Source organism: Lepidochelys olivacea, assembly GCF_965140295.1.
Source record: "Lepidochelys olivacea isolate rLepOli2 genome assembly, chromosome: 8".
Lineage (NCBI taxonomy): Eukaryota > Metazoa > Chordata > Testudines > Cheloniidae > Lepidochelys > Lepidochelys olivacea.
Window position 1 is genome coordinate 46,039,865 of NC_140418.1, and position 12,250 is coordinate 46,052,114.

Genomic DNA, 12,250 nt, shown 5'->3' on the forward strand with positions numbered 1-12,250 from the left:
TGCCAATGGGGCACGTGCTACCCAAGAGCATAGGCGCCGACTCTGTGGGTGCTCCAGGGCTGGAGCACCCACTGGCAGCCAAGCTCCCCTCCCTGCACCACCTCCTCCTTCCCCCTGAGCGCACCGAGTCCCGGCTCTTCCGCCTACCTCCCAGCGCTTCCCACCAGTCCGCTGCCAAACAGCTGTTTGGCAGCATTAGCATGCTCTGGGGGCGGGGGAGGAGCAGGAACATGGCACACTCAGGGGAGGAGGCGGGACTGGGGACTTTGGGGAAGGGGTTGGAATGGGGGCAGGGAAGAGGTGGGGCTGGGGCTGGGCCTCATGGAAGGGGTGGAGTGGGGGTTGGTTGAGCATCCACCACAAAGAGGGGAGTTGGCGCCTATGCCCAAAAGTATGGAATCATCTGGCACAAAACTTCTCTCATAGATCCACAGGAACAGATCTGTTTAGAGATGAGGTACTCTCCGAGCAAAATCAATGAGAACTGTGTGCACATTCACAGGAATAACAATCATGATCTCTCATGCAGTTAAGTAATAAGGATTTTACCCTTCATTTACATGTCATAATTCAACAGAAGACTAGAAAGAGGGCAAGTTATTTGTATGCAGTTCCTATATACTAATATACAGACTGATGTTTCCATTAAGCTATGCGTGTGCTTACTCAAAAGAAACGGAACACACAGGCTACCTCAGGCATGCCCATGTCCTCCTGCCAAACTGCTCCTTCCAGCAGGCGGGAAGAGGACGCTTCAGTTCTCCTCTTTCTCCTGCAGCTGAATACTCTCTCTACTCATGGCTTTAGTATGTGCTCCTGTAAATTATTCCAAAGTTTCAGATTCCTAGAAGGCTCCACCATGTGGCACCTGCTGAGTCTCAAGGTGGTACTCATAGACCATGCACTGCAAATCATAGCTTCAAACAAGGTAACCAGTGTTATTGTTTTACTTGAGTGGATGTCTTCCCAAGTGGAACTTCCTCTGAGCCTTGAGAGGAGTGAAAAACTGAAAAATTGCCCTAATGGATTTAAGGAAAACTGTTTTTCTTCAACTTTAGTCAAAGAAATCCCAATCACCGGGGTGGGATTTTCAGAAGGTGATTTAGGAGCTTAGGTGATTTAGGAGCATGCGTCCCAATAATTTTCAATGGGATTTGCACTCTTAAGTCACTTGGGCACTTTTGAAAATTCCACCCAAGAACTTTTTCTGAACCTACTGTTGGAATCCTGATGCTCTGAGTTGAGTGTGAGTATAACAACAAATCTTATTCATGCATCACAAGCAGCAAAGCCTGCCATTTCCATGCTCCCCAAAATCTTGATTCTGCCTTGTCATCCTACAGGAGGAGAGAGAGAGCACTTAGGCCATGTTCTATAATCCTTTCGACCTCTAAGGTGCAGTAACTGGCAACAGTAATGCTCTACATCAATTTTTTGTCTATTCATTCTGACACCGTTTTTTTTAAAATGGGCTACAGTGGGAGTAATACTAAGCTGCATTCCTTGGACTAAGTACTTGCGACGCCATCTTTCACTTAAGAATGGAGTGAGCATGAGCCCACATCTCCTGTATTTCCTTCCCTGCTGATCAAAGAATTGATATTTGCAGCGTTGTTGTTGGTCCAATAAAAGACATTACTTCACCAATATTGTCTCCCCAAACAGAAAGTCCTAGCCAACCTAGATGATTGGGCAACCCTACTGTAGATCACATTCATGGAAAAGAAATGTAAGGTGATGTACATTGGAAAGAACACTTTACAGCCCACACACTTGGCTGGATCTAAACCATAACTGCTTAGAAAAAGATCCAGGCATCATTGAGGCTAGACATCTACTGTGATGTGGTTTGGAGGGGGCCTGCAGTTCCAACAATTCAGCAACTGTGTCAGCTCTTGCATTTAATGGATAAGGAAAAACCACCATTCTAAAACACCAAAGAAACAATTATTCAGGTGACAAGAGTAAGATACTCTACCTTGATAAGGCAGTTCCACATTGTCACAAGCTGAATCAATGACCTAAATGACATGAGTACATTGAACTAAGGGATTTTTGTTTGTTTTCAGAAGTACAGTACAAGAATGACTCTGGGAACAAAAGCAAATTCCATTCCCATTCTTCACTGATGATGAGGATGAAGGAGATCACAACCAAATATATTACTTAATCTTAACTGAGATTTACTGCTTCAGACTCAGAGTAGAAATTAACATTTGAGAAGACACTATCAAGAGTCCATAACAACCTTCACAATATTCCCTAGACTCTACAAGCTATTTTCCACATGAAGAGACTGACAGAAGGACGGATTAGAAATGACACTGGACATTAATCGTTTTGTCCTCTTCCTGTGCTTATAATACGGGAAAGAGTTACAGTTAGTGCCCCACAGTGCAGAACCTGCTTCTTAGTAGTTTGTTTGGTTCAGTGTACTCTATTATTTGATTCCCTTGGAGCATTTAAACACCACCATCTACAACTCTATTCTGTGCCAGGATTCTGCAGTCATTTTAAAGCTATTCTGATTATTAAAAAGGCAATTTATTCTGTTTGCTCAGAACAGTTCTTCCAGCCCCGCCCACACACAATAGCTAAAAATAAATGCAACTCACAACATCTACTGCAGTTTCCTCCCCTCATTATCCCACAGTGTCAACCAGTCTAGAATTCTTGATACTAAAGCTAGTGCAATTTTCCCATAGCTTACAATATTACATCTGCCACACCAAGATATTAATTACCTGATCATACTAAGTACCCTTTAGCTATATACCCACCTATGGCTACCATTAAGCATACAGACCTAAAGAGTTAACAACTGACATAGTACTGAATAGCTTAGACTAGGAATAACCTTTTGTCAGAAGGGGGCCCTTAATCTCCCTCAGATTAGATGGGTGAATAGCAAGGTACACGACAGAAGTGTCAAGCCAAAAAGGTATCCTTCAAGAAGCAGGAATCCAAACTCAGCAAAGCCCGGCAACAGAAACAAGCTGTGGCAGGCAGACTGAAAATGGCAATGAGGGGAACTAAAAGACTAGCTAGCCAAAACCAGAAAAACAAAAGGAAATGGATGTATTTCAGAAGCAGAAATCTACAAGAGTCAGTGGGTCTGCTACACTATTGGAGAATAAAGAAAAATAAAGGTGGAAAGGGACACTGCAGAAAAAGTGAATGGATAAAAATTTTCTCCTAAGGTGCCTGAGTTGCTTCTGAAAAACTGGACTTAGGTGCTTCTGAAAATTTTGCCCATCTACTTCCGTGCATCAGTCTGCAGCACAGAGGATGTTGGGGAATACTTATGTCTGACTTACCCTTTTCAGATAATAAAAATGAAGCACTGTCAGAGACAGATATGTCAAAAGAGAGGTGCTGGAAGAAAGTGAAATTAAATAACAAGTCCCCAGTATCATACAGTATACCTAGAGTTCTGAAGGCACATAAGAATGAAGTAGCTAAGCTACTGAGGAAATGTAATCCATTAAAAATTAGCTGCTATATTAGAGGACCAGAAGGAAACCAACATTGTGTCTCTCTCTTAAAAAGACAAGATTATGAAAGCTACAGATCAGCAGGCCTTACCAGGCAAACTGTTTGAAATCAGAGAGATAACAGCATAAAGCATGAACAGACATTGGATATAATAGGGACAAAACAGCATGTTTCTGAAAAAGAAGAACTATTGATCTTTGAGAGTGGCAATAAGAAAGTGGATAAAGGAGAGAACGTTATTTATTTACATGTTTGAAAAAGGCTTTTATAACATCCCTGAGCCTGTTAAAGGACCTAACATACTGACGTAAAGAACTGTCATCATTTTCAACTGGTTAAGAGACCAAACAAATAGAGGAAATAAACTGTCAGCTTTCATCAAAGAAAGGTGCTAATCATGGGGTGCCCGAAGAATCTGGATGAAGACTAACAGTGTTCAAAATAGTTATCAGTGATCTGTACAAGAAAGTAATCAGTGAAATGGCAACATTTGCAAATGACATTATTTATGTTCGTCAGGACAAAAGAAGACCAAGAACTACAGATTTCAGAGTAGCAGCCGTGTTAGTCTGTATTTGCAAAAAGAAAAGGAGTACTTGTTGCACCTTGGAGACTAACCAATTTATTTAAGCATAAGCTTTCGTGAGCTACAGCTCACTTCATCGGATGCCGTAGCTCATGAAAGCTTATGCTCAAATAAATTGGTTAGTCTCTAAGGTGCCATAAGAACTACAGAAAGTCCTACCCAACTAGATGATTGGGCAAAACTATTGTAGATTCATGGAAAAGAAACATAAGGTGATGTAAATTGGAAGGAACACTTTACAGCCCACACACTTGGTTGGATCTAAACCGTAACGGCTTAGGAAGAAGATCGAGGATTGAGGATAGCACAATGAAACACCCAATTAACATGCAATGGAGGTGAAAAAAGAAAACAAGAAGTTAGGTTGTATTAAGAAAAGAACAGAGGGTACTTAAAATATAATATTGCCAATAAATAAATTGATAGCCTGCCCCTACCTTGAATATTGTGTTCTGTTCTTGCCATCTCAGAAAGGGATCTAGCAGAAATAGAAAGGTTCTGGAGAAGGGCATTGAAAATGATTAGGAACACAGAAAGACTTCCTTCTTAAGGGGAAGTTTAAAAGACTAGGGCTCTCTACAAGCCAATAATTTTTTTTAAAGGAGCGATAGTTTAATGAGGGGACTGATAAGAGAGGGCATAGCAAAGGTATAGAACATAGTGAATGACATGGAAAATAAACTAAGAGTTCCCATTTACCCTCTTCTCATTGTATAGAAGAGGATATGAAAAAGACAACACGTTTAAAACTGATTAAAAGGAAACATTTACACACATAATTGTTCTGGCACAGAAGATTGAGGTTAAGAGTTTAGGATTAAAGAGGATAAGACGTTTATGAGTTATATTAGAGTGGGTAACAAATTATAAGGAATATAAACACAAGAGTATTTCAGAGGCAAAAATCAATCACCAACTCTGTGGGAACTAGGAAGAAACTATGAAGTATCTGGTACTGGCAAGCTACTAGATGAGATGGACCATTGGTCTGATCCAGTACAAAAATTCCGATGTTCCCAAGATTAAGACGTGAGGACAGATGACTAGCCCGCCACTGGAACTCTGACATGCTTTCTATCATTGTTATTAAAAGCATTTTGGCCCTATCTGGGGCCTAAGTCATTTTCAGCCACAGTTAATGGTGGTCACTGGAGATCCACTTTTGACCATAGGTAGTTTTCAAGTGATTAAGGCACTTAGGAGGCTAAGCCACTTTTGAAAATCAGACTGACACTTGAAAATGTTATCCCCTTTAACCAAGGCATATACAACTGACTTCTGATTTCTATATTGAATTAAGTTCCATACTAAAACCTGAACTTTTTAGTCACAATAGGAAAATAAGGTTTTCTTTAAAAAAAAAAAAGTATAAATAAACCCAGTACACACTGTATGCATACCAATCGGCCAGAATACTCATTCATATCTACTAGCTCATTATTTTACTATACTTGTTGGAACCTTAAATTAAGGTTTCATTATTTAGTACACACACTATTCACTTTAGGGAAGTCAACTGCACAACTGTTCTTTCCAATGCAATGTGTTTCCTACATTCATTCTGCAGTTCTTCAGACTAGTTCATCCTTCCACCCACATGCATAACTCCCAGTAGGGTAAGTGTGGGCAAATCAAGGGGAGATTGGATCTTCTCATGTTTCTATCATGTAGCCTCTTGAAAGTTGGTGATGAGGAGTTCTGGATTTGCATATATGAGAAACAGCACAGGAGGGTATTTCACCACTATTTGGACACTCAAGTACAACTGTACTCTGAAAAGTTTCTATGTAAAAATGCACCTTTTTACTCAGCAGAACTGCTCTCTGAACATATTTGGAATCTAGTCTGCTGTCTTTAGCGATAAAAGAAAGACAACTACTTTTTCCTATTGTCAGTGCTACAAAGACAACTTCCGATTCTGGATTTTTCTGGCTTATGCCTCAACAGAAATGTTAATTAAGTTTCATTTGCAGGGCCATCTATATGATCTCATTTTCTCTATATTAGGCCTTCAGTAACAGCCATGCAACACCAACTGCAGCAATATGGTTATACAGGTGAAAATGGGGCAGTAATTGACTGGGTTTTTTTCCCCTGAAAAAACAAACCATGCTGGCGATGATGCAAGATCTAGAAACAAGCCATTTTGAGCATCAGAACCTAAGATCAGTATTACAGTACTTTTTATTTGTAAACTGGATAAGAAAGCAACTAAGACACAAATGTAGAACCATACCATCTCATATAATTGCATCATTTTTCTGAGCAGAGCCACATGGCAAAGCATCTTGCCCATTATATTATCTACCATAACACTGGATTGACAAGTGTACTTCAACGATTAATGAATCCATTCAGAAGTTACCTTTTTAGTGCATTTCTTGACAGTGTTGATTAACTCTTGCATCACCAGATCCACGCTTTTTAAGCAAGGCCCTTTCAGCTTCACTATCTGTTTTTTAACTATAGCCTCAAAGGCCATGTCTGGAGTAAACAAACCTGTTCTGTGGACATATAATAAAACACGTAAGATACTGAAGAAAGACTTTAGGGGAAAAGAATACAACTTTTTATACTGAACGTAAAGCAGAGTCACAAACATCATTATGATATAAACAAAATGATTCTACAAGTTGCAAGATGAGTGACTAGCTTAAAAAAGTCTAAATACAGCATTTGTTTATTAGTAACAAACATGATGCAATCATCTGACAAGCGCTGTTCAGTTATGATAACAGCTCATAGCATATGCTCTGTAGTTTAGTTTGTAAAAGTAATGAAGTATTAGTAAAGTTAGACCATAATACAGCACTGTCTCTGTATTTAAACCATTACTGAGAAATGGAATGAGACCACTGTGTTTTGACATGTGAATTATGGGGTGTGTAGATTAAGAAAATGGTGAATTAGAGATTCAAAATAATAGTTTAGCATGGAGAGAGTGTGCACAGTCACTACCTCTTAGGGGTCCACCATTCATGCAGCTACAGTATGGGTAATTGTTGGCCAACATTTCTATCAAACAGCATTTTCGTTTTCAGGGATTGACAGCCCAATTATAAAAATAGTCAGATGAAAATGACATGCAAGGCCTAGCACAGCACTCACTTGGTCTGTCTTTAAACAAAAGATTTAATATGAAAATTAATGTGATTATTTTTTAAATTGTGGAGTCGGAATGAAAAAATAAAAAGTCCACTTAACCCGCATCTGTAGTTCATCAAGTTGACCACCAGTATACTGTAAAGCTACTCTTGTGGTAGGCACATGTACCTGCAGCAGACAGAGTCAAAACCATCTAAAAGCAGTGACAACTGGCACTATTGCTCACTCACACAGGACTGACCATTTGGATAGAGTTACATAAAAACCCATAATCCAAGTTCCCTGCGTCCCCAACCACATCAAAAGTCCTTCTCCCACCTATTCAAAACCCCATATGAAGGCTCTGAAGAAGCAGGACAGTTGAGTGGTGCATGTGGACCTATATAGGCTGACATCTCACAGAACTAGTTAAAAATATCCCTTATTTCTCCTTCAAAAACTGCCTGTAGAGAGCCCTGCTTAAGAGATATTAATTAGAAGTCACACAGCCTTTAAGGATATAGGTCTAAAGAAAAGTGAAGATTATAGGACTGCTATCCCAAATTGACCATCCCATCTAGCTGACAAGCCAAGAATAATGCTTTATAAATGTAAGCACTGATCTCAAGGTAGCAGCCTGAAGTGTCCACAAAGGAGATATTTTCTTAGCTATGTTGGGCAAATGGCTTTGGATCAAGGGGAGCATGACTTTAGATCCCGAAGTATTGGGACACATAGTAGCTCACAGCAGATCTGCATACAGGTTCTAATTCACTGAAACAATCTCTGGGCAGAGCTTGGTTGCCCCTGGATTTAACTCCATATGCCACAAATAATATGGAAGACTAACAAAGGGATTTGGTCCTACCTAAGCCATAGCCAAGAGCTCTTTAACATCTAGAGTAGCGTTTTCCCAAACTTTCAAAAGCTGGGCCTTGCTTTAGGAAAATGAAATAAATCATGTCCACCTGACAACCCTGCCATGTGTTGTTGAAGCTTAATGTATGCATCTTTCATGTTTCTCTCAAGCACAGCTGTCCTTCACACCATGCCAAGGGGGAATACCCAACACTTTGAGAAACACTGACCTAGCCTACATAACTTTATCTCCCCTGTAAGTTATATGGTTCAGAAAAAAGTCCAGGTAAATAAATAAGATTGGAGTGGAACTCAAATTTAGTCAAGATCAGGTAAAGGATGGTATCACATTATCCTTATTTTGAGGGAATTCAGCCATCAGGGCTTAGATCTCACCCATTCTCCTTGGTGTTACAGATGCTAGCAATGCTGTACGTACAGGTGATGTAAAGAATATTTTCCAAAGGGCTCCTACAGTGATCCCAAATCCCGTGAGCATCAAATTTAATTTCAAGGAGAGTTTCTTCTCAAATGGGTGGAAAAAACATACAAACTGTCCTTTCAGAAACTGTTTCACTGTAGAACATGCAAATGTGGATAATCCTTGGCTGGGCAATTATATTTGTCATTCTCTTATAAAGCGTCTCTCTGGAATCCTATGTGCTAATACTAATCGAAAACAGACAAATCATCCCTATATAAGATAACCAGCCCATCCCAAACCAAGTATTTCACCTCCTCCAAACACAAGTTACAGATAGTTCCACAAAATGAACCACACTGAACTCCTCAGTAAATCGGTCACTTAGAAACAGAGAACAATGCAAGGCACTGAAGCAGTGGAAGGTGCACTGTCTTGGTCAGCAGCACAAATTGAAAATCTTTTCCATTTCAAGGCATAGGTTTTCCTCAAAGATTTATGACTTTCCAGAAATATTCACTTAACAGTTTGAGAGGACTCCAGATCAGAATTTCGCAACACAGCACATTGCAAGCCATGATATTTAGGAATCTCAGACCTGGATAATGCATTTGCCTTTGATACTGTGAAAACAGATGTGGAAGAACTGAAAGGCAGACCTCAGCGGACGGGGTAATTGGTCCAAATATGAATACTGACATGTTCACGAAGGACAGAACCCTTGCAATCAGTACCATTGCTGAAACATAAAAGGATAAAGGTAGCAGAGTATGGCCACAAGCTAGAAGAAAGTTGTTCAAGGATTTTGGATCACTATTTCCTACAGAACAAAAACTGAAGGCACACTGAATTCTCCTTCAAGACAAAGAGAGCTTTTTGAAGGATCCCTGTAGTTTGGAATATTGACATGGTCAAAAACTTGAAAAACCCCTCATGCTGGGGCTGATAAATTCCAAATGAGGCTGTCTGCCAAGACCATGTTCTTGTGTGGAAAAAAAAACAGATCTAGAGGTGCAACTTGATATGGAATGCACCACTTCCTCAGGCTAGACAGTTTCTTGACACAAACAACAGAAACGAGTTCCCCCTATTAGTGCATGAGATACATGGCTGTGGTGAGGTCTGTCAAAATCAGTACAGATTTGTCACGGATGTAAGGAAACAAAGTTCTCCCTACCATTCATATTGCTCAGGATTCCAAGAAGTTTCTAATCCTAGGTCTCTGTGGATTTTGAAACCCTTGTTGTAACCTAGAGACAGTATAATTGGGCATCCCAACTTACACCTGAGGCATCTATAAAAATCACAGCTGACAGGAGCCAAGCAACGGACTCTACTCCAGAAACATTTTATGGACTGTCTACCATGAGAGTCCTGCATGGTTTAGAGTATTGTCATCAGTGTTTATAAGCCATCTTTCAGCATCCAATAAATTGTCCTCATCCAGTACTCCACTGGTCTCATTCTGAGCCTAAATAAAGAATCATCTATTAGGCTCACAGAAATAAGAATCCCTTACAAGCAATGTAATATCATGTGTTTATGCAGTTTTTAGCAGGTGATGGATGCTAAGTCATAACCTTCACTAGAAAGCTCCCAAGGTATGTCCCAGAGGAATTTATACAGTCCTTTGGAGCACCAGCAGGCATCTAGGGTAACAGTTGAGAGAGAAACATAATGAAGGTGAAACTTCATGCAGTAAATAGACATAGGAATGAACTTTGTCTAGTTAGTAAAGCTCTGACAGGATCAGATAACTGGAGTTAGAAACAATAACTCCTATCCAATGCCAGGGAAATGTAGCTATAAGTCTCCCCTAGTTTAAAAAAGAATGCAAGTTATAAATGGGAATTTGTGCAATCCAGTTGACTTAGGAATGTACTCTGCCAGCAGAACAAGTTCATTGCAGATGTGTGACACACTTTGATTCTGGCTCTCTGGTGTCTTGACTTAACCCCTGCGCAACATGGGTGTAAAAAGTTACCAAGTCTGAATGGAATTTATTTGCACCCTGCACAGATATTAGTAAGTACAAGTGTAACCCACTGATGAGCTTGTTACAAGTCCTGCTTTGTGCTGATCTGCAAAGGATCTGAGTATGGCAGATATGGAAACTTACTGCCAGATATGGGACCTTATTAAATTAAGGCATCATTGGGCAGCACTGTATTAAACAAACAGTTTGTGTGATTCTGTTCTACTCCATAGGGAAGGTCTGCCACATTTCCTCCAGGAATTAAAACCAGGTACCACCTCCTGGGAAGGTTCACGTATACTACAGTAAGCAGAGTCTGGATGAACTCTCCCCTGACATCTAGTGGTGAGCTGTGGAAAAAGACTTCAGAAGCTGATCTCGTTTGCATGGACACACCCACCCTGCCTAAGTGCTCAGCATGATGGGACTACTTGCCCAAATGATCACTTGTGGCTGGTGCTGGAACCCCAGTCGTCTTGTTATTGGGGCAGGAGTAATAAAGAGTTGCTATCCTTGTCGTGTGAACCGAGGGCAGCAGAACTGTACCTGGCATACCCCAATGGAGGGACTCACCCTCAACTGAACAGCACTCGCTAGGCGGGTGATGTGGGTTCCAAAGCCAAATGAGTTGTGAGAGGGTGGGAATAGGAATGTGTACATGGTGGGGTGGGCCCTGTTTAAGGGTCCTAGACACCATTTGACACTTCCTCTCTCCATGGTATAATAAAAGAGCTAATTTAGACTCAATTGAGAGTCTTGTTACACGTGGCAGAGCTGAAATCACTGATATCTAGGTCTAACTATTAGACTTATTTTGGGACAGTGTCTCTATTGGAAGAGACTGCCCAGTGTGCACCAGCAGTGAGGCTCCCCCACTAGCAGCTGAAATCACTGAGAGCTGAGTTAAGTGTGGCGAGTGGCTAGCAGGGAGGTTGGGAGGAGAGGCGTGGCCCACAGGGCACCTGGCGGAGGGATGTGACCCACAAAGTGGCAGGCAGAGAGGTGTGGCAGGCAGCTAGCAGGGTGGCTGGTGGAGAGGGCCAGAGCAGAGGCATGGCAATTGGCCACTGGGGCGACGACCGAGTGCCTGAGCAGTGCAGCGTGTAAGGTGCCTCCTTCCCCCCCCCCTTCCACACAGGATGGGAGGTGAACTCTGCAGATGAATCTCTGAAGTCTGGGGCTGCACTGGCCAAGGACAGCAACTGTGAGTGGGGTACAGAGAAGAGATGGGCACATTATAGGGACTTTTGGGTTGCTGGACTTAAGACCCTGAGGGGAAAAGGACACTGCCCAACTTACTTGGGGGTGGGTCTTTTGCTCATGGTTTGTGTTTATGAGCCCTACTTGCGGTGTTTTCCCAAATTAATGCTGACTTAATTCCCTCCTTTTATTAAAAGTTTTTGCTACACTCAGACTCTGTGCTTGCTAGAGGGGACGTATTGCCTCTTAAAAGCGCCCAGGGGATGGTGTGTAATTGTTATAGGTCACTGGGTGGGGGTTCGAGCCGGTTTTCTGATGTATTGTTGAAAGAGAACCCCTAGATACTGAACCTGGCCCTTGTTAATGCTGGCTTCACCTGGCAGAAGGGTTACACTAGTGCAAACTGGATTCTGCATAGACCAAAAGACAAAAAGAAGGAATTTTGGATTAACAGGCCAAAGTTAAACTGACTTCTTCTAGCAAACAGACATGACCTGCTGTCCAACGGGGACCCCAATCCTTGCAGAAGAGTTGAGAGGACTTTGTCCTACTGGGGCCCTATAAGACTGATGGGTGATCTCTGGTAAGCTGTTAGCATGCATAGAGCAATGTTGTTCTTAAATATATATTT

General features: G+C 41.4%; 1 protein-coding gene across 16 annotated transcripts in view; it reads right to left on the minus strand.

Moving 5' to 3' along the window:
* The window catches only part of DNM3 (dynamin 3), a 304,267-nt gene that overhangs the window by 212,675 nt on the left and 79,342 nt on the right, over positions 1 to 12,250 (minus strand). For all 16 annotated transcript variants that reach the window (XM_084637835.1, XM_084637834.1, XM_084637825.1 and 13 more), the window contains exon 10: positions 6,447 to 6,585. In XM_084637835.1, coding sequence (XP_084493961.1) covers positions 6,447 to 6,585 — 139 coding nt within the window. The remainder of the gene's footprint in view (positions 1 to 6,446; positions 6,586 to 12,250) is intronic.